Raw genomic sequence first — 19,289 nt, forward strand, 5'->3', positions numbered from 1 at the left:
ACCTGTACCGATAGTGTTGCCACTACAAGGAAAGTTGCCCTCATACTTTTCAAATTTCAGCCTCTAGATGATGTGTGTTTATTATTTTCTTCATTGCTAATTTTTTACTTGTACTTATGTCAAATTACATTGTGCTTCTGCTTATGTTCTTGAGGCTTGCACGGAAAAATTATATCCACATGTTTTGATTTCTTTATGAGGATTCTACTTTCAATTTCAAAGTTTGTGATGATTTCGAATCTGAAGAGGAATTTATTAGGTTATTTTTTATTAATTATTTCTTATTAGATATTGAAAATATGTTTTTTATAACTTTTATTTCAGTGTTGCATTTTTGTTTAAAAAAATATTACATTCATAAATGTGTAAAAATTTATATAAAATGCAACATTTGATATATGTATGGAAAGAGGATGTCTTGAAGATTTCAGAAGTAAATAATAAGAAATGTAGAAACATATTTTCTGTAACTGTTTTAATAAAAGCAGAAAGTTCAGTTTGCATGGAAAAACACAATATTTAGAGGCCATTCCACTGAGTGTTAAAGTCATGAATGAAGTATTCAGGTTCTTAGTGGATACTTTCATGTTGATCTTATTGATATTGATATCAGCTCAGTAAAATATTGGTTATCGGTAATGTCAAATTTTATGTCTAAAATTTCATATTGGTTAATTCCGACTAATCATTAACTGAACTTTATGATCTAAGGATATATCCAAGAATCTTGCATGTTCCTAATTTATTTGTGGTTTCAAACAGGTATACAGCAATAGTCGATCCCTTTGTACCTCAAATGGCAATTTGCCTGAAGGATAGAAACGAATCTGTGAGAAAGGAGGCATTGGTGCTACTTGTACAGCTGCTGCAAGAAGATTATGTGAAAATGAGAGGAGCTTTCTTTTTCCACATTCTGCAATCGCTTTGTGATGACAAAAAGTCCATTCAAGATATGGCAATGTTTTACTTGACGGAGCGTCTACTGAAGAAGCAAAGTAATATAATGTACCATCATTTTGTGGAAAGTTTATTCTACTTTAATGGATACATGGTAAGTTCTTTTACTCCTAATAACATGCAGTTTTGCTTGCCCCTGTGGCAGAGTGGTTAGCACATCGTGCTACGATGCCAGGGGTCCTGGGTTCGCATCCCATCCTGCTCATGGATGTTTGTGAGTGTCCATTCATCAATTTCATCATGTCATCACTCATCCCCATCCCAAAAGTGGCACAAAAAGCAAAGTAAAATAAAGCAAATGAATCAACATTTAATTTTTTGCAGTCTGGGGAAAATGACCATTGCATTTGGAGACTTGCTGAAATTGATTTATTTAGTTTATTTTACAAGGCATATTTTTAAAGTATGTTCCGTTTTGATATTACATAAACACAAGGACACATGTAATAATTTTATTTTTACATGAAAGCCTGGGCCAACATCTACTTTTCAACATAATTGCCACCTACATTAAGGCACTTATCGTATCGTACAGGCAGCTTCTGAACGCCATCTTCATATAATTGGCTGCCTGATGTGATAACCACTGCTGCACGGCCATTTTCACATCGTCATCTGCGTTAAAGCGCTGACTGGCAAGGTGCTTCTTTAAGTGCAGGAACAAGTGATAGTCACTGGGTGCTAGGTCAGGGCTATAGGGAGGATGATCAATTTGTTCCCAACCTAATGACACGATGTGATCTTGGGTTCAATGCACACGAGCATTGTCGTGAAGCAATACGATCCCTTTACTGAGCATGTCACACCTTTTGTTTTGGATTGTATGACACAGTTTATTCAAGGTATGACAGAACACTTCTGGAAACTCCGTAGATAGAGATGAAATCTTAAAGCGTCTGTTTTCGCGTACTTTTTCATCAACCTGCTGCACCAGGTCATCGTTAATGATGGATGGTCGGCCACTTCGTCCCTCGTCATGCATGTTTGTACGACTATCTTTAAATGCCCTCACCCATCTTCTTACCATGCTATCGCTCATGCCGTTGTGTCTATACACTCCTGCAATCTGCCGATGGATTTCGGCCGCTTTCACGTCTCTTGCACTTAGAAAACGAATGACAGGGCGTAGTTCATATTCCGTGGGACTTTCAATCGTCTGAGGCATTGTAACCACACCTGAACAACTGTCTACTCGGACGAACGGTTGCATACTGCCGTCTGTGGCAAGCCCATACATGCAAGTCCTCAGCGTGCATGTGCGAAACATGCAGGGCTACAGCAGCCTAATTTCAAAACAGAACTTACTTTTAAAATATGCCTCGTACTTTGCTTCTCTGCCACTAATTGCAAAGATGAAGATGGGTGATGATGTGATGAAATTGATGAAAGTGATCCTTACAAAGAACACCTATGCTCAGGCTAGGATTCGAACCGAGGACTGGAGTATTGCATGCTATCACTTACACTCGCTTGTACTTGTTCAAGTCTTTTACAGACGACCTTTCTTTATGTACTTTTATGGTACATGCCGAAGTAAAAGGGAAGTCATTTTCCTCTTCGGGATCTAGCGGTCTACTGCTAAGTAAATTTTTCATTTTCTGCATGCTATTCTCAAGCGTAGAATTTTATTTTAATGTGACAATAATTGTAGAGACATACATGTAAAATACCCACATGGTTGTTTTAGCCCACACTATTTCATTTTCATATATCACTGTGTATTGGTAAGATAGTCTAAACTACATTTTTACATGGAGATGATGACTGTGTTTACTTAAGTTTCAATTTCACTGCATCTTTGTCATCTTCGTCAATTTTTCCTGTTTCCATTAGGTTTCTTGTAACCTGTGTTTTAATTCGGTTCATTCTATTTGTGTTAAAATAATTTTCCCTCCTTATCTTGTAAAGTTTATCTTCTTTCATAATATTTTCATTATTTGAACATAGTCTTTGTTCGCTTATGAAAAAAAACATTGTCTGTTGTTATTAGAAAGTAGTGTTAAAGATCTAGCACTGGAGGCTATTTTGTAAAAGAAATATAAAAAAAGTTGTTCGTACAGTTACGGACACTGCCGGGTATCAGCATGCATTTTTATCGGTATTCGCATAGCCTTACCTTTAATTCCCCTAACAAATACAGTGGAACCTTGACTTTATCTTCTCAGATTTTGAATTTTAAGTTTCTTCATCTTTACCCCTGAAAAACGTAAAATCGTGGTTCCACACTATGTTTACAATCACATGCTCACTTTTTTTCGGACTCCATTTCTGTGGTTCCTCTTATAAGGAAAGTCAAACATGTTTACAGGAAGCAGGTTGTACAGAGAGGGTATTTTTTTAAAAGTGTACCTTAACAGTAATTTATTTGCTTTGTAGGACCACAGGACGTACAACAGATTTAAGTTGTCTCCAAGGGAGAAGCAAGTATTTTCGCTCGAAGGAAGTGACAAGCAGAAAGAAAGAATGTACCTCTATAGGTTCATGCTTGAACATATGAAAGACGAACACCGTTTCCAGACGACATACAATCTGTGCAAGGATGTTTTAGGTATGTGCAGTTATTCGATTTGAATGTCTTAGTTTATGGCATAAGGTATTTCACTAACTATCTATTTCATTGTCATACTATGGGAATGAGAGATGCGATAATAGATAATTCAGGTACTCACATTTTCTGCTAAGCTGTTTTAAGTAATTTTCCATTAATTTCGGTAGCCACTGCCACCATCCTCGTTGGCATTTGTTGTGTTGTTGCTTGGTGCATTTCTGCTGTTTCTTCCCAAGTCACCGCTAGGTGTGCTGTTGTCGCCTGTATGTCTACGTATGTGTCGTCTGCTGTTTCTGGTGCTAATTGCTTCAGTAAAGGAAGCCAGGCTAGGTGTACCTGACCACTATCTATGTTGAGTTCATGGTTGTAGTGCATGATGGCGTGCCATAATATAGATAGTGGTCAGGCACACCACGCCTGGCTTCCTTTACTGAAGCAGTTAGCACCAGAAACAGCAGAAACGCGCCAATACACAACACAACAAATTCCAACGAGGATGGTGGCAGTGGCTACCGAAATTAATAGAAAATTACTTAAAACAGCTTCGTGAAATACGTGAGTACCTAAATGAACTATCTATAGTATGTAAAATTGTTCCAATATCAGCGACAGATACATGAAGTAGAGGAGTTTATTAAAAAATGAAGCTGAAACAGTAGGGATGGGAGAGTTTAATCTGCAATCTATGTTTCCCTTATTCTCTCAGTTATAAAGTATTTTTCTACAATATGGCAGCCCATGAACAAAAAATTATATCAATGAAATATAAATGGTTGAGTGCAATTTTTTTTTAGTTATGTGAGGTACAAAAACTAGGGTGACCCTTATTTTACAACTTTTAAATTTATATCGAAGACACCCCATCAACTAATGCCATTCATCAGCAAATAAACTGTGTAAAATTTCAATTGAATCCAACAATGGAAAGGATTTTAAAATTTCTTTTAAAAGGTTAATAGACTAGTTAATGAAGGGAAAGGAGCATCTAATGTCAGGAATATTCCCTAAAAGTAGGGATGTGCCAAAGCTGATTACAGATGTATGACAATCAGCAGAAATTGACATATCGGTATCGACATCAGCAAAAATCTGATATTTAAACCAGTACAGATAATACTACAGTTTTACTTTCTAATAAGTTTTAAATTTTAATTTTGTAAGATTTATTGAAAATTAGGTTATGATTCATCATTTGTAGAGTTTTTGTATGCAAACTGTCATTCAGAGGATGAACCTACCTCAAAATCAGAAATAAAACGGTACATTGCTGAACCAACTAGTCCACGTGACCAGGATCCGCTGTTGTATTGGAAATTCAAAAGTGAGTTTCCGAACCTGAAGCAAGTGGTGAGAAAATACTTGGGCATACCTGCTGCATCAGTATTCAGTGTATTGCTGTACAGATTTGCAATAAGAGAAGAAGTAGGTTACTTCCAGAAGGCCTTCGAAAACTCGTGTTTCTGAAGTTGAATCTGCCAGCATTAAATTTACAACATTAAGAACAAGAATTTATTTTGCATTTCAAAGAACTGTTTGTGTACCAATGTTAAATCTCTTGAGAATCTATGTTCTTCTTAAAGGTTCACATAACCACTTGTTTTAGATGCAAATGTACATTTGCATCTCTTGAGAATATATATGTATATACATATGATATTCAATAGAGGGAGAAAGGAAACATTCACCAGATAGTGAAAAAAATTGGAATTTTCTCAGACTTTTGCTGCATCTTCAGTGTTAGGAGAAAGACTGAACCCGAAGTTGGAGACCTGTCTGCAGATGCTTCGATAAAGTCTGAGAAAATTCCAATTTTTTCACTGTGTAATGAGCATTTCCTTTCTCCTTCTTTGCTCTTTATTTAGCCCTATTGGCCCTCCTTTCTTTTATCCATTGATTTTCAATAGAAATGTACATAGCAAATGTATTTTTGTCATGCTGAAAATATCATCCCATTTCTGTTGAATAATCGTATGAATCACAATCGGTTCCAAAAATTATTGGTGAGTACATCGGCATCGGTAAATTTTCACCTTCGTTACATCCCTACCTAAAAGCTAAATTTTAGTAAGTTGTCAGACCACTACTTGGAGTGCAAAGTGTTTGAATCCCCTGGCCAGTATGTGGGTGTTATTTGTCGGTGTCTTTTCATCAATCCCATCATATCATCACTTATTGTCATCGTTATGATTGGCCAAAAGTGCCAGAAAAATGATGTTAAATAACAAAAGTCAAATCAAATAAAATGTGCTCTTCCCTGGTGAATACTAGATAGAGAACAAAATTGTACTTCTGTAATTGATGAGAAAATATCAAATGCACTGAAGGTAAACACTCACGAAAACTAATACATTCATTTTTATAAACTTTATGTTTGCTTAATCAGGTATTGCAGATTGAGAGTAGTAGGAAATCCCGAATTTTACAAAGGCTGTCGCAGAGATGGTGAGATTAATTCCTGTATAGGAAAACAGCGACCTACATTGGCTAGCAAATGTTCCAGCGTGAAAATTTGATTCATTAGCTGCCAATTGAGACCAAAATGAGCACAATAGGTCAAAAAGTCGTGACTGCATAGCAGTTAAAAGACAAGCATGTACATGGACCCCTCCAAGAATCATTAAAATGAAACAAAAAATTACAAACCAGAAATGTTTTATTCAGAATCAGCCATGTCGAGTAGACGTACATCTTTTTCAAAATTAAACACCATTGACAGCTAAGCAAGCATCCATACGCTCCTGCCACTTTGTGAATGTCTTTGAAAATTCATCGTCAGGTAGCGAACTGAAGAAAACTTGCGCTGCGGTGATCACTTCTTTGTTCGTCATGAAATGACGACCACGTAAAGCGGCCTTTAAAAGTGGAAATAGCCAAAAGTCGCAGGGTGCAAGGTCTGGGTTGAATCCTGGATGCGGGAAAATTTCTATTTTTCTTTTCGTCGCGTAATCCTGAAAAGCCCGCGTGGTATGCGGGTGTGCGTTATCGTGGTGCAATATGAAGGAGTTCTTCAAATGGGCCTTTTTATTGCTACGTGCTGGTGCAGAGTTTCAATGACTCCTTGGTAATACCCTGCATTCACCGTTTGCCCAGGAGGGACAATGTGTTGGTACATCATACCTCTTCGATCCCAAAATGCAATTAGCATCACCTTACCTGCGCTCTTTTGTTGCCGCACTTTCTTCTTGCGAGGCGACTGTGGCGACTTCCATGTGCTGCTTTCTTGTTTTGTACGCGAGTCAAAGTAATGGATCCATGTTTCATTGGCAGTTATGATTCGATCCAGAATGAGGGGATCATCTTCCACTGGGTGCAAACATCCACACGCTGCTGCATCTGTTCTGCTGTAAGAAAATGCGGTACCCATGCGGAGCAAACGTTCTTCATTTTCAAATGATCATGCAAAATTCGGTGGACTGTGTCCTTTGATATGCCCAAATGTGCACTTAGCGCTCACACAGGCATATGCCTATCATCATGAATAATTGCTGCAACAGTATTCACTAGCATCTCATTAATCACGGACGGTCTTTGTCCAGGATGCGGTAGCAAAGTGCCTGATTTGCACCCATCTTCGAACCACTTGTGCCATCGGTACACTGTGGCTCTACTCAGTCTGTCTTGATCGGCATATGCCTGTTGAAACATTGCATATGTTTCCACATCACTTTTCCCTAAACGCCAACAAAATTTTATGGCATGTCGCTGTACATCTTGAATACTCATCACAAAAAGCAATGTTATACACAAAAACCTGGAGAGGTAAACGACACACGTTCCACGTAAATCAACACAGCTGGTCACTAACGTGGTTTCGCAACGTGACAACTTGCTATCGAAACAGAATGAGTCATCCTACATGACGTGACTAGTGCCGAAACCATAGGCAGTGTTGCCAAGCCAGGAAAAAATCTGTCTCACCTTTTCTTAATCAGGGTGGGTACTCACCGGGAATTCCTTGAATTCTGGGAATTATACGTGAATTATTGGTTCCTGGGAATTCTGCATGAATTCTGCATGAAGTTTTTCCCGTAGTCGTGTAAATAAATTAAAACTTTCATTAATCCAAATTCCATTGAATTTATACTTATTTATAAATGCCCTGAGGCAAGTTTCTCTCAGTTTACCTTTTATTTTTATCGAGGAAGGGGAAAAAAATATGCATGGAAAATAGAACAGAATTCTCTCAATCTGTTCACTTTGTTAGTGTCCTTTGCAGAACAATCTACCTGACAGATGGAAGATTATTGCACGATAAGATATCTTGAAGTTCATTAGTTAAATCTGTTTGAAATTCTGGTGCAATTAACACTTTTTCGTAGATTAGTATATCCCGTAACATTTGTGACTTGTGTTTGTATGTGTATTTTGAGTCTGAGTTAATGAAATGGCAAATGTAAACTGTGCTCCTTAAATTAAATATTTTAAATATATTATTATGTTTAATTGAGTTGAGTTATTGAATTAGATTTTTTGAATGCTTTGGAATCACACAGACCCTATATATTGTTAATATATTTATGTGTGTATGTGTGTCTGTGATGAGATTTGGTAATACGTAATGTTGAAAGAAAGCACAATCACTGTTTTCAAACAAACTATGTTTGTTGCAGGTGGAGTAGATGATAGTAGCGTGACATTGTCTGGGCCTGGTCAACCATTACTAAAGGATGCTCTGGCTGTTCTTTCGAGTGAGGAGATTCGGTTATCATCTCTACGCACTCGTACGGAAGAAGAACCAGTAGATCAAGATGGTATGGCTGCGGTGTTACTATCCACAGCAAAGAGAACCATCATCTCGGAGGTAAGTGAAATTTAAAATGTGGATCGTGGCTAATGTTGTGGATAATATTTTGATAATATGTATTGTTTTCAACACCATGTTTTTCAGCACAACTGAATTTTTTTTGTCTTCATTAATTTGTGATGCATACATATTTTTTTAACCTTTGTTTTCACTTTTTTTGGTTTTGATCATGAAATATCTTTTTCAACTGTCCTGTTTGGAAGTGGTGGTGGTGTGGTGTAGCTATGGAATAACTTTTCTTATGTATGTATTGAGGATGGGCAGATTTCGATATTGGATCTCAATGGGTTCAGATAATGGAAGATTTGGATATCAGATCTGAGGTTTGGATGCTGAATCCAGGATTTGAATAATTCAGATTCATACACCCCTAATAGAGGGTGTTTCAGTGACGTTGATTGAAACTGGCAGGGTGGATGGAGATTAACCTAAGTACCAATATGAGATAAAGAACCCTGGTCTGGATATGCATCTTTAAAAAGTTATAAGCCAAATTGGGACTGTGTTTGACAGTGGAATAAGAAGACAACTGAAAGATGCGGCTTATAGATGTAATACGACATAGAGGGTGCACTGGCTGACGATTGGGTGGGGAGCTGAGGGGCACCCTTGCATCCCCTCCTGACAAGAATCCTCTGCCTGTGATATCATCGGAATGACTCCAGGGATGTTAGAGCAGATGCAAGACAACTTATTGTGACTCTGTCATGCCATTATTTTGAACAACTACTGTAACGTTTTCGTCGCAGAGTGCTACGATACAATTTAGTAATGTCCATATTTAATCTACAATCTGCAACTTTCAGTTGTCTTCTCATTCCACTGTCATACGCAGCCCAAACTAGTTTGACTTAGAAATTTTTAACGACATATTTTCGGGCCAGCGTTTCTTCTCATATTGGTACTTGGGTCAGTCTCCATCTACCCTGCTAGTTTGAATCAAAGTCACAGAAACACCCTGTATGTACATTATGTGGGATACAGGTGACTTTATTGATATTTACTGTACATATTGTGAATACGGAAGAATGAATGGGGTACATATTTTCAAGCAGTTATTCCATACACTAAAACTGTAATTCAGATGTACTTTTGACACAAGAGAACAGCATGTGGCACTTTCATAAAGATTTTGAAATTAGTATTGGTAACTTTATTTTTGCTTGTTAGTGTATTTCATTTTGTGCTTGTTTTGGTTTGATAATATCACATTGCAAAGATACTAGTGTGTTATTTTTACAAGTTTGTAACAGCACGTATGTTGTAAACATTTTTTTACCATTTGCCTTACCTTAAAAGTCACTGTTGTTTTTATTTGTTTCAGTGAGATATCAGCATTATTATGAAAGTATTTTTTTCATTCTTCATTGCTTGTTAATTCTTACATAATTTCTGATTCAAATTAAAGAAACACTATTAGACAAACATGTGGATAATCAAATTTCACTCGTTCACTCATACTTACAAAGAACTTTGTAATTGATTTTGCTGTTTTTCTTGCAACTTCATAAAGCTCACATGAGCATTGATCACAAAAGTTTTTTTAAAGATCTTAGCAGTAATTCAAGTTATCGCACTTTTCTTCATAATCATAAAATGGAATTCATGTTGAGGGGAATAAACAACGTGGTTGATAATATAAGATGTAAGCGAGTTACTAAAGATATATCTGTGAAACTTACTTGTAAATGTTGTATTAATTTTGGTGGCCTCTGCCACCATCCACTTGGGAACTCGATCCTTTACTGTTGGGTTGATATCTGGTTCCTGTTGTTTCCTCGCTTACTGCTAGGGGCGCTGGTTAATAGAACATTTACAAGTAAGTTTCGCAGATATATCTTTAGTAACTAGCTTACGTCTTATATAAAATGGAAGTTATCATCTTATTGAGGCATATTTGCCTGACCTTGGCTAATTCAGGTTGAAATGTAGAACTGAGATGAGTCACACATCACTTTTTTTTAAAAAAAAATCTGGCAATGCAAGTTAATATATAAAATTTGATTCTGTTCTTTCCACCGAAATAATTTGCTTTGATAGAATTTTTATTTTATTTTTGTTGTGTGCTTGCTATCTTGGGCTTGATTCCCAGTGAGAACCCTCAAATTTCATTGTTAACACATGATTGTTACGAGATTGGGAGCTACTTAATAATAAATAGTACAAGACTGAGTTCTAGAAACAGCTGTGATGGGACTTGAATGCCCTGAGCATGCATGATGCAGTGAAAATCCCTTGATTTGAGGCCATAGCTCTGAAAGACTGTTTCATCTTTGAATTTAGTTTTCTGATGATGCTCGGAAAGCAAGTAAAATTGATTTTGTAAACAAGTTAATACTTAAGCATGTCAACAGTACTAAATCCAATGAAGTAAATAATTGCTGAAATATTCCTTTTTTCAGCAGTCAATGCTGTTTCTTTTGTCTTGTAGTGTTTGTTCAATTTGAGTTTGTTTTATAAAAATGCTTATTTAATATCCTTGAGGTAAGTATGAAGATAAACTGCATGCCCCAATATTTCCAGCCTTACTTTCAGTTTGTAAGAAAAAATGCCATATATCTTGCTTCATTTCTTAGAAACATTTAAGGAAAACAATTATGAAATTGTCATTTGAAAATGAACTTTAGGATATACCCTAACAGATTCTTAAACTGTCAGAGTCGGTCTTGTGTGTAACCATTGATCTTAGATCTATGAAGATTGAATCAGTTGTACATACTAGAACTGATCTGATACTAATGCCATCTGAATCAGGAAGCATCTGATAGTGGCTCTAAATGGAGTTTGAGTATCTTGCCAGGTCTTCAAAATGCATAATTTTCAATAATTTGCAATAGTATTGCATGAAAGAATGGAATGTTCTGATTATCACATGCAAAATAGTTCTAATGCTTACAGATTGTCTGGGTAGTAACATTCATATTGCACTCACTAAAACAATACTTTTTCTTTATGGTGACTAAACAGTTAGGGAGGGGACAAATTAATCAGTATCAGCATAGCCGTATCGGTTTATCAGTTTATTTGCTGATGATTTTACCGATCCAATATATCTATAAATATCTTACAATTAGTGCAATAGCCTGCCATTTTGTTATAATTTATATGGATATAACATATAGTCTCCAGTCCATATTTTATAGAAAAGTAAATGACTAAATATGCAGCTCTTTTTTGCATTGCAGTCATCTTGATTGATTGATTTGATTTATTTCACTTCGCTTCTTGTTCCACTTTTGGCTAATTTGCAAAGATGTAGATGAGTAATGATATGATGAAATTGATGAATGGACACCCACAGACATCCATGCCCAGGCCAGGATTCGAACCTGGGAACCCTGGCGTCATAGCACGATGTGCTAACCATTCTGCCACGGGGGCAGGCTGCAGTAATCTTGTAACATAACATTTATTAAAGGGATCAAGGTCGTCAAGGATCATTTGGGATTTTATCTATATCGGTAGAATATCCATTATCGGTTTCAGTATATTTTATATCTGTATCAGCCCATCCCCACACATTTTGAAGTTGCCAATTAACAATAAATGGTCAAAAACTTTTACAATGTTGAATTTTAATTTACATTTAAATTACTGAAGATTTTCATGACAATTACTATGTTTCATTTCTTTTTGTGGGTTGAAAATCATGAAAGATGTTACAAATATTAGCTTTAATAATGCTTAATCGTTTGTCTTTAATGTCTTCCTTGTTTCTATTTGTCAGCTGTTTTGTAAAAATGGTAATACATCAAGCTTCAACAATTTTTTTTTTTCTGAAAATCGTTAGTGGATTGCCTCATGCATGTCCAACCATCCGGCACATGTGCAGTGAACTTTCAAAATGTTGGAATATTTCTTGAACCAGTATTTTCAGACTGCTGATTTCCATTTATTCACCACCATCCAATTTCTTTATGCTATATTTTTGTTTGTCAGTAAAATTTCTGAATAACTTATGCAGGTGGAATACAATTACTATGATTTTTGAAATATTTAGAAGTGTAGCATTAGATATCTCTGTGGCACTTTGAAATCATTGAGTTCGCCGCCTTTGTGGTTTAGGTTTGAGATTTGGCCTTGAGTGTTTCTTTGTACATGTCTCCTCATCAGTTTAATCCAATCAGTGTTGGCCCTCATTGTCATCATTTATTTAAAGACGTGGACTAACTAATTAACTAACTCTCTAGCCTACATAAACCCAAAGGTTTATGGCTGCAGCAACACAAGCCTTCCATCTGTACTTATCCTGGCAACATCTATCCAATTCTTTCTATCCTTACTGATTTCTTTTAGGTCCATCTCAACGTTATGCCTCAATCTTCATATTGGTCTTTCTACAGGCCTCTTACCATCAGGTTTCCCAACAAGAATACTGTAAATTCTTCTTTCCTCTCCCATGGCCTACCCACCTAAATCTTCTTGATTTAACCATTCTAATAATATCTGGACAATAAGTGGACAAGCAATATTAAAATGAACAACTAAACTCAAAGTGAACACCACTCAATGAGATAGGAGAGTTGACTTGCATTTGGGAGGCCATAGGTTCAAACCCTGTGTAGAGTCGTGTTGGCTGGGATCTTACGTGGTACATTTACCAAAGGCCAGGTCCACTTGATTCCAAGTCCTTGTGTCTTCATTTAGCTTGAGCTTCTTCGATGATGTGGTAATTCTGTCACCTTTTAATTGCTAGGTTGGATGCCTGGTGGAGGCAGATTGCACCGTGGTTTAAATCATAATTTAAACTGTAGGTCCAAACTAATTAAGCTAGTCGGTAGAGCATCTGACTGTGACACAGGAGACCCGGGTTTGATTCCCAGTGTGGGTGATATATGGTCGAAATTTTTCCAAACTTGTCCCCCTCAAAGTGGCTCTGGGGCTCACCCAGCTTGAAATCAATGCATTCCTGGGGACAACCGAGGCGGGTTAAAGATGGCTGGAGCTTGATGCTGATCACATCACCTCTTTTTTTTAGGTCCAGACTCAATTAGCCTACCTGATCATAAAGTGGGCCTAAACGTCTTTCAATTTCTCACCCCCCATTGTAACATTGAGCAGGTCAATCTGTTTAGTACCATTTATGCTACTCACTTTTATTAGACACATATTCATTTGAGGAATAAAGTAAATTATCAACAAGTTTTACCTGGCATGATGTGTGTAATTACAAGTTGCTATGAAATGGAAGGTGGTTTTCACATTAGGGCAGACATGTTAATGCTGCAAGTGTCGATATCAGTGATATTGGCATTGGAAAGTGTCATTTCTGAGTTTAGTCTGACGCCAGGTGATTCTTTCCTGAAACTACAGGTATCCCAAATGTTGACTAAGATACTCCTGGTAATGATGCAAAATGCAGATTTTTTTAATATTAATAATATGCCAGTGTTGAGTGCAGAAAAAATATATTTCCTAATGACTGGCACCTGGGAGACCCAGGTTCGATTCCTGGAATGATTTGCAGGTGGGAATATTTCATCACTGTCCATGCATGGAGTGGCTCTGGGGTTCACCCCATATTTTTGGCGAATAAAAGTTCAAGATTTTGGTACAAAAGCTAGGCACATTTTGAGATCAAAAACGGTGTATAAAATTGCATTTTGGTGCTAAAATGGTGAATATAACTATAAATTTGACTTTAAAACTATACTTCTTCACAAAGTAAACATTTCCTTCTAATAGCACATTTATGTAGTTGTAAGAGTATTAAGTTTATTCCTGCAAAGGATTTTTGCTTCTCAAATATTTTCACCAGAATTAATAAATTTCCTCTGGTTAACATAACTCACAGGATACTTCAGACTTCAGAAAGTGATGCATCGGTGTCATTTTGTGACAAAATATGGCAGGAAAATGCACCTCGCACCTTTCAGAAACATGAGAGATGAACATTGCAGTGTGTTATTTCACATTTCGTGTTTTTGTCCAAAATGGAATATGCATGCCCCTACCAATCTCTAATAAATGGGAAAGGTGAAGATGGTCAGAACGTGATCATAAATGGCCAAGATTGTGAATGTATTAACCTTTAGTAGACAGCTGGGTTATTTATATCCTGCTTCATGCATTACCTTGTGGCTGACTGGGATGTATGTCTTCCCAGCACTGCGTGGCAGCGATTAATGTGCCATTTCTTCAAAATTACTTGATATTTCAGTTCTGTCCTTTTTGTTCATTTGTATACATATGGAGCCATGACATACTCTAATTACAAAACAATATACTTATCCAGTCTTACTATTATTAACCCCTTCCCTGTGAAAGTTTCTGACAAAACTGTAATATTACGCCGAACACAGGGAAGGGGTTAACAAGCAGAGTTTGAAAAAGTCCACAGTTTCCCTTGCAGTATAATGGAATAGATTTTCTAAATGTACTATTTACTCTCAACCACCATTTTTTAATGCTATATTTCAATTTACATGTAATAATGAGAACCAAAGGACACATTCACAACTGAGACAATTAGAGATTCAGTGGGAAATGACTAAGTTCCATGCATTTTTTCCCACATCATACTTTCCTGCAAATTTTTTTTCATCTAATATCCCTATGGCTGATGCCAGAAGCAAAATTCTAAAAGTTTTTCCCGTAAGGTGTGTGGTAGCACAGATATAAGGTTTTAAAATCAGGTCATTCTTTTTTTGAAACACACTGTACTGTGAAGAAAATTAGATTTCCGTATATATTTCAGGAGAAAAATGGATATAGGTTAATATATCGTGTTATTGTGAAAATCATTAGGAGTCATCTCAATTTTGTAGATGTAGAGTTTTCGATGTTTCAAACAAGAACTTGGTGGCTGCATCTTACTTATTCACTTTTCATTCTCTCCTATTTCTACCTATTGTTCCATGTTTGTTTTTGCGTGGGTGGTGCAGTATTCACTGAGGTCATGTTCCTGTCAGTCTTCGCAAGTTGGTAGTTACCATGCAATTCTGTCAGATTTATTTTTCTGTGTGAATTCATTTGTTTTCTGAATTAAATTTCCAGCAGGGAAAATAATATTTTCACATCCGCAATTCTCCTAGTTTCTAGTGTCAGTAATTGCACTTGTAATTATTGCTGTGTATTTTGGTTTAAAATCACATATTTTTTTACAAATTATGATGATGATAAGGAGGATGAATGATGATTACATGAAAGAACACACAATGAACAAGCTATGTCCTAGCTGCAACTTGAACAGAATCTTTTGGAGAAAATCAGTAGTTGAGTACTCAGTTCTTTTGGCCAGGCAGACAGCTGCATTGTCAGAGCTAATTGAATTGTTTCATGATCTTGCCACATAGAATCCTTGCAAGGGTATGGATGTTTTATGTTCATCTACTTCATCTAATTACAATGGTCTACAAAAATGAACTTTTTTCTTTCATAGAACAAAATTAACTGAATCTAGAAGTATTTTTCATGCGGAATGCAAATATATATTTAGATTTTTTTCCATCAGGTGGGTTTTTGTGTGACAAACGTATAAAGTTTTATGGAATCAGTAATTAACGTAAATCTATATGATAAAAAAATATGTCATTCTGGCTTACTTGAAATGTTGAAGATAATGATTTGTGGGCATATTTTGCATTTGGGATATCTCTCTTCATGGTCCAGCAGTAGTCATCCAGCATAGGGCCTCTCCATTTGCCTTTGAACTTTTTTTCCATTGTAGAAATCTGTTGATGAAAACTCTCCTCATGCTCATCGCTGACAGCCAGAAGATTTTCTAAGTAGGAGTCTAAGAAGTGAACTTTTATAGACATGTAGCAACCCAAAGCTCTGTATGAATTCACATGATCAGTCACTACGTCACAATAGTTTTCTGCTTTATGGTTTCCAAGAACATTGCAACATAAATTTTTGAATGACTGCCAGGCAAATTTTTCCACTGGATTAACAATTCCTCAAAATGTTCGTCAGTCATTAGTGATCTCATTTGTGGCCTTATAAAAATTCCTTCTTTCATTTTCGCATCACTGACATTGGGAAATTTAGATTTCAAGTACATAAATTCATTGCTTTCACATAATTTTTTCATGACTCATAATTTGATATGCAATCGGGGTAATAACACTTTTTCAGGATTCACTAAGGGGGTATTAGACACATTTTTTTGCCCAGGAATAAAAGATTCACGTTCAGGCCACAATTTTCTAATGTAAAACAAAGTGTATCCAAGTTGCAAACCAAACAGTAAGTAAGACCTTTAAGTTTCCAGAGATATTCCGGTTATATTTGCAATATTTGAGTTTTTCCAAGAGCAATTTAATGTTTTTATATGTCTCGTTGATACCAGTTGCAAGCACTACAGGTACTGATGGTAATTCATTGCCATTATGCAGCAGCACAGCCTTCAAACTAACTTTGGAAGAATATATGAACAAACTAGATGAACAACACCTATACATCTTGAAAAGAAACACTATGTGTAAGTAAAATACAGGGGAAACCATTCCATGGCAGGCCATAAAGAACGCTACAATTCAATTTCAAAAAGTAACTTGTCACAGGAAAACTGTTCCTGATGGAAACATTCTAATACATATCAGGGCCAAGAATACAACAGACTCGCCATTTAGTTTTCTTGTGAAAAAATTATCTTGACCAGTGTTATCATTCGTTCATTCTCATTGATGTGATTAACCTAAAGAGATAGAAATGCAACATTAAATGACAAAAAACAAACAGACAAGCATTTTTTGTGACTTGTGCCACTCAAGATGCAGAATACACCCTTAACTTGTTCTTCCAAATATGACAATTAGGTTTTGTTATCATTAGTTAATTTGCCAGTTTGAAGATAATGATAGCCACAGAATTTGAAGTTAGAATCCCTAAGGATAAGGGAGTGAGCAAGCGTTTATCATTATTCAGATATTTTTTTCCATCTTTAAACTGAATTTCTTAGAAATCAATAAAAGTATATGGAAACAACCCACAGACATGTGGACGAACAATTCATATTCATTTTTATAATTAATATATAGTTGTGTCAAAACTTTTCATATGGTTAGTAACAAAAATCTCTCTCACACCATAATTGTTATTTTTGTTGATATTTATTTTGTTTCCTGTCTATTTCGCTTTTGTTATTTGAGTGCCATATATAAATAGTTGTGTGTTTGTACAACCAGTGCATCTAGTAATAAAACTCATCTTTTTAAAGCACACATATTTAATTTGTGTAAATGAAAATGTGAAATTGTAGTTTCAAATGAAAAGCTCAATTTTTTGTATACATCCGTGAAATCAACTGGTAAAGATGGTTTAATTATGGTAATGTTCTCTCTTCCTTTCTTTTGAACATTTCAACACTGTCTTCTGAACCAATTTGAACTGCATATTAGTCCTCTTGTTCAGGTAATTGAAAACATGTGCACAGATGTCTCCTTCAGCTACTTGTCTCTTTTCAACCACTTAGATAAACCATATGCACAGAAGTCTTCTTCAATGACTTATGACTAGAGGCATGGATATTTCGTTTTTGACGAAAACACGAAATGTGAAATAACACATTGTAATGTTAATTTTTCATGTTTCTGAATGGTGTGGGGTGCAGTTTCCTACCCCATTTCGTCACGAAATGATCCGAAATGAACAGCAAAATGCAAAATGGACTCTTAAACATGAAATTTAGAGTTTATTTACCAACGCGACACTTTCTGAAGTTTGATTTATCCTGTGAGTTATGCAATTCACGGAAAATTGATTAATGCTGCTGTAAATATTTGGGAAACAAAAATGAACACCTTTATACAGGAATAAACATAATACTCTGGTAACTACATAAATGTGCTATTAGAAGGGATATGTTTATTTTGTGTAATAAGTGCAGTTTTTAAATCAAGTTGAGGATTATATTCACAATTTTAAAACTGAAATGTCATTTTATTTACCACTTTTGAACCCAAAATTGATTGTTTTTGTACCGGTATTTGTTTTTGTACCGGTATTTGCTTTCTTATTTACTTTTGACACACACCTCTAGTGGTCCTCTAGGGCCTGTGACTGGTCACAGCAGGGTTACCACAAATCTGACTTCTCTGTTCGGCTAACAGGGTAACAGATGACTAGGCCCTGACTGGTCACTGATGTCGTATTTATACCATCTTTAGTTTGAAATGAAAGGTAATGGAAATTCATTCCAATAAATCCATATTTATTGTCCTTTTGCACAATTACAATAAAACCTAATAACTGGCAATCCTGAATCGAGTTGGCTGATGCAGATCTGCTAACAAATCTGTAATGGGCCACTTTTCCAAGATTAATCAACAGTTTGTTGGTATCGCAGGAACCATAGCTCGAAAGCATAGGTTTGTGAGGAACTAGCCCACTGCTAATGCTGAAGGATAGTCTTCCCTACAGGGTTAACCTGTGATACCAGCCTTATGGCAATGAATAAAGAAGGCCAAAAAGTACACATTTGGTACCTTTTTATACACAAAAGTTGTTGAAAAATACCAAATAAATTATAACAATATTACAAAAATTAGCAGTCTCCAAACCAATAAATATTACATTTTACTATAAAGTTATAATTAAACTATTAACTCTTGGCCGATATTTACATGTTTGTATGGTTTTGCATAATTACATCATGTAATTTAGGCTCTTGCAATATCTACATAAACTATTTAAAGTTGGAAATTACATACCTTTTTTTAAATATTTTTCAAATTCCAAGACAGGTTACAAAATATTTAATTTTGATATCTAAAACGATTGCAGATACATTCCGGAATGTTCGAATTTCATCCATGGCACAGATTACTGCATGCACAGATGCTGCAGTGCTGTTTTACAATGTGAGCATGATTAGATTCAACTGGGGCTACACACTTAGAAATTATCCACATACAGTAGAGCGTCGATTATCCGAACGTCGGTCAACCGAACGACCACTTAACCGAACTGTGTACTCGCTCGCACCTGTTACTCTCCCACCCTACCGTCCATCATCCCCCTCACTCCCAAACCAAG

At 36.0% G+C, this 19,289-nt stretch overlaps 1 protein-coding gene across 4 annotated transcripts in view; it reads left to right on the forward strand.

The window, feature by feature from the left end:
- Positions 1-19,289, forward strand: part of LOC145979793 (condensin-2 complex subunit D3-like) — a 183,229-nt gene that overhangs the window by 67,877 nt on the left and 96,063 nt on the right. For all 4 annotated transcript variants that reach the window (XM_083112785.1, XM_083112782.1, XM_083112783.1 and 1 more), the window contains exons 8-10: positions 763-1,051; positions 3,334-3,505; positions 8,116-8,306. In XM_083112785.1, the coding sequence (XP_082968911.1) occupies positions 763-1,051; positions 3,334-3,505; positions 8,116-8,306 (652 nt within the window). The remainder of the gene's footprint in view (positions 1-762; positions 1,052-3,333; positions 3,506-8,115; positions 8,307-19,289) is intronic.

Source organism: Lepisma saccharinum, chromosome 26, assembly GCF_977018435.1.
Source record: "Lepisma saccharinum chromosome 26, izLepSacc3.1, whole genome shotgun sequence".
NCBI lineage: Eukaryota > Metazoa > Arthropoda > Insecta > Zygentoma > Lepismatidae > Lepisma > Lepisma saccharinum.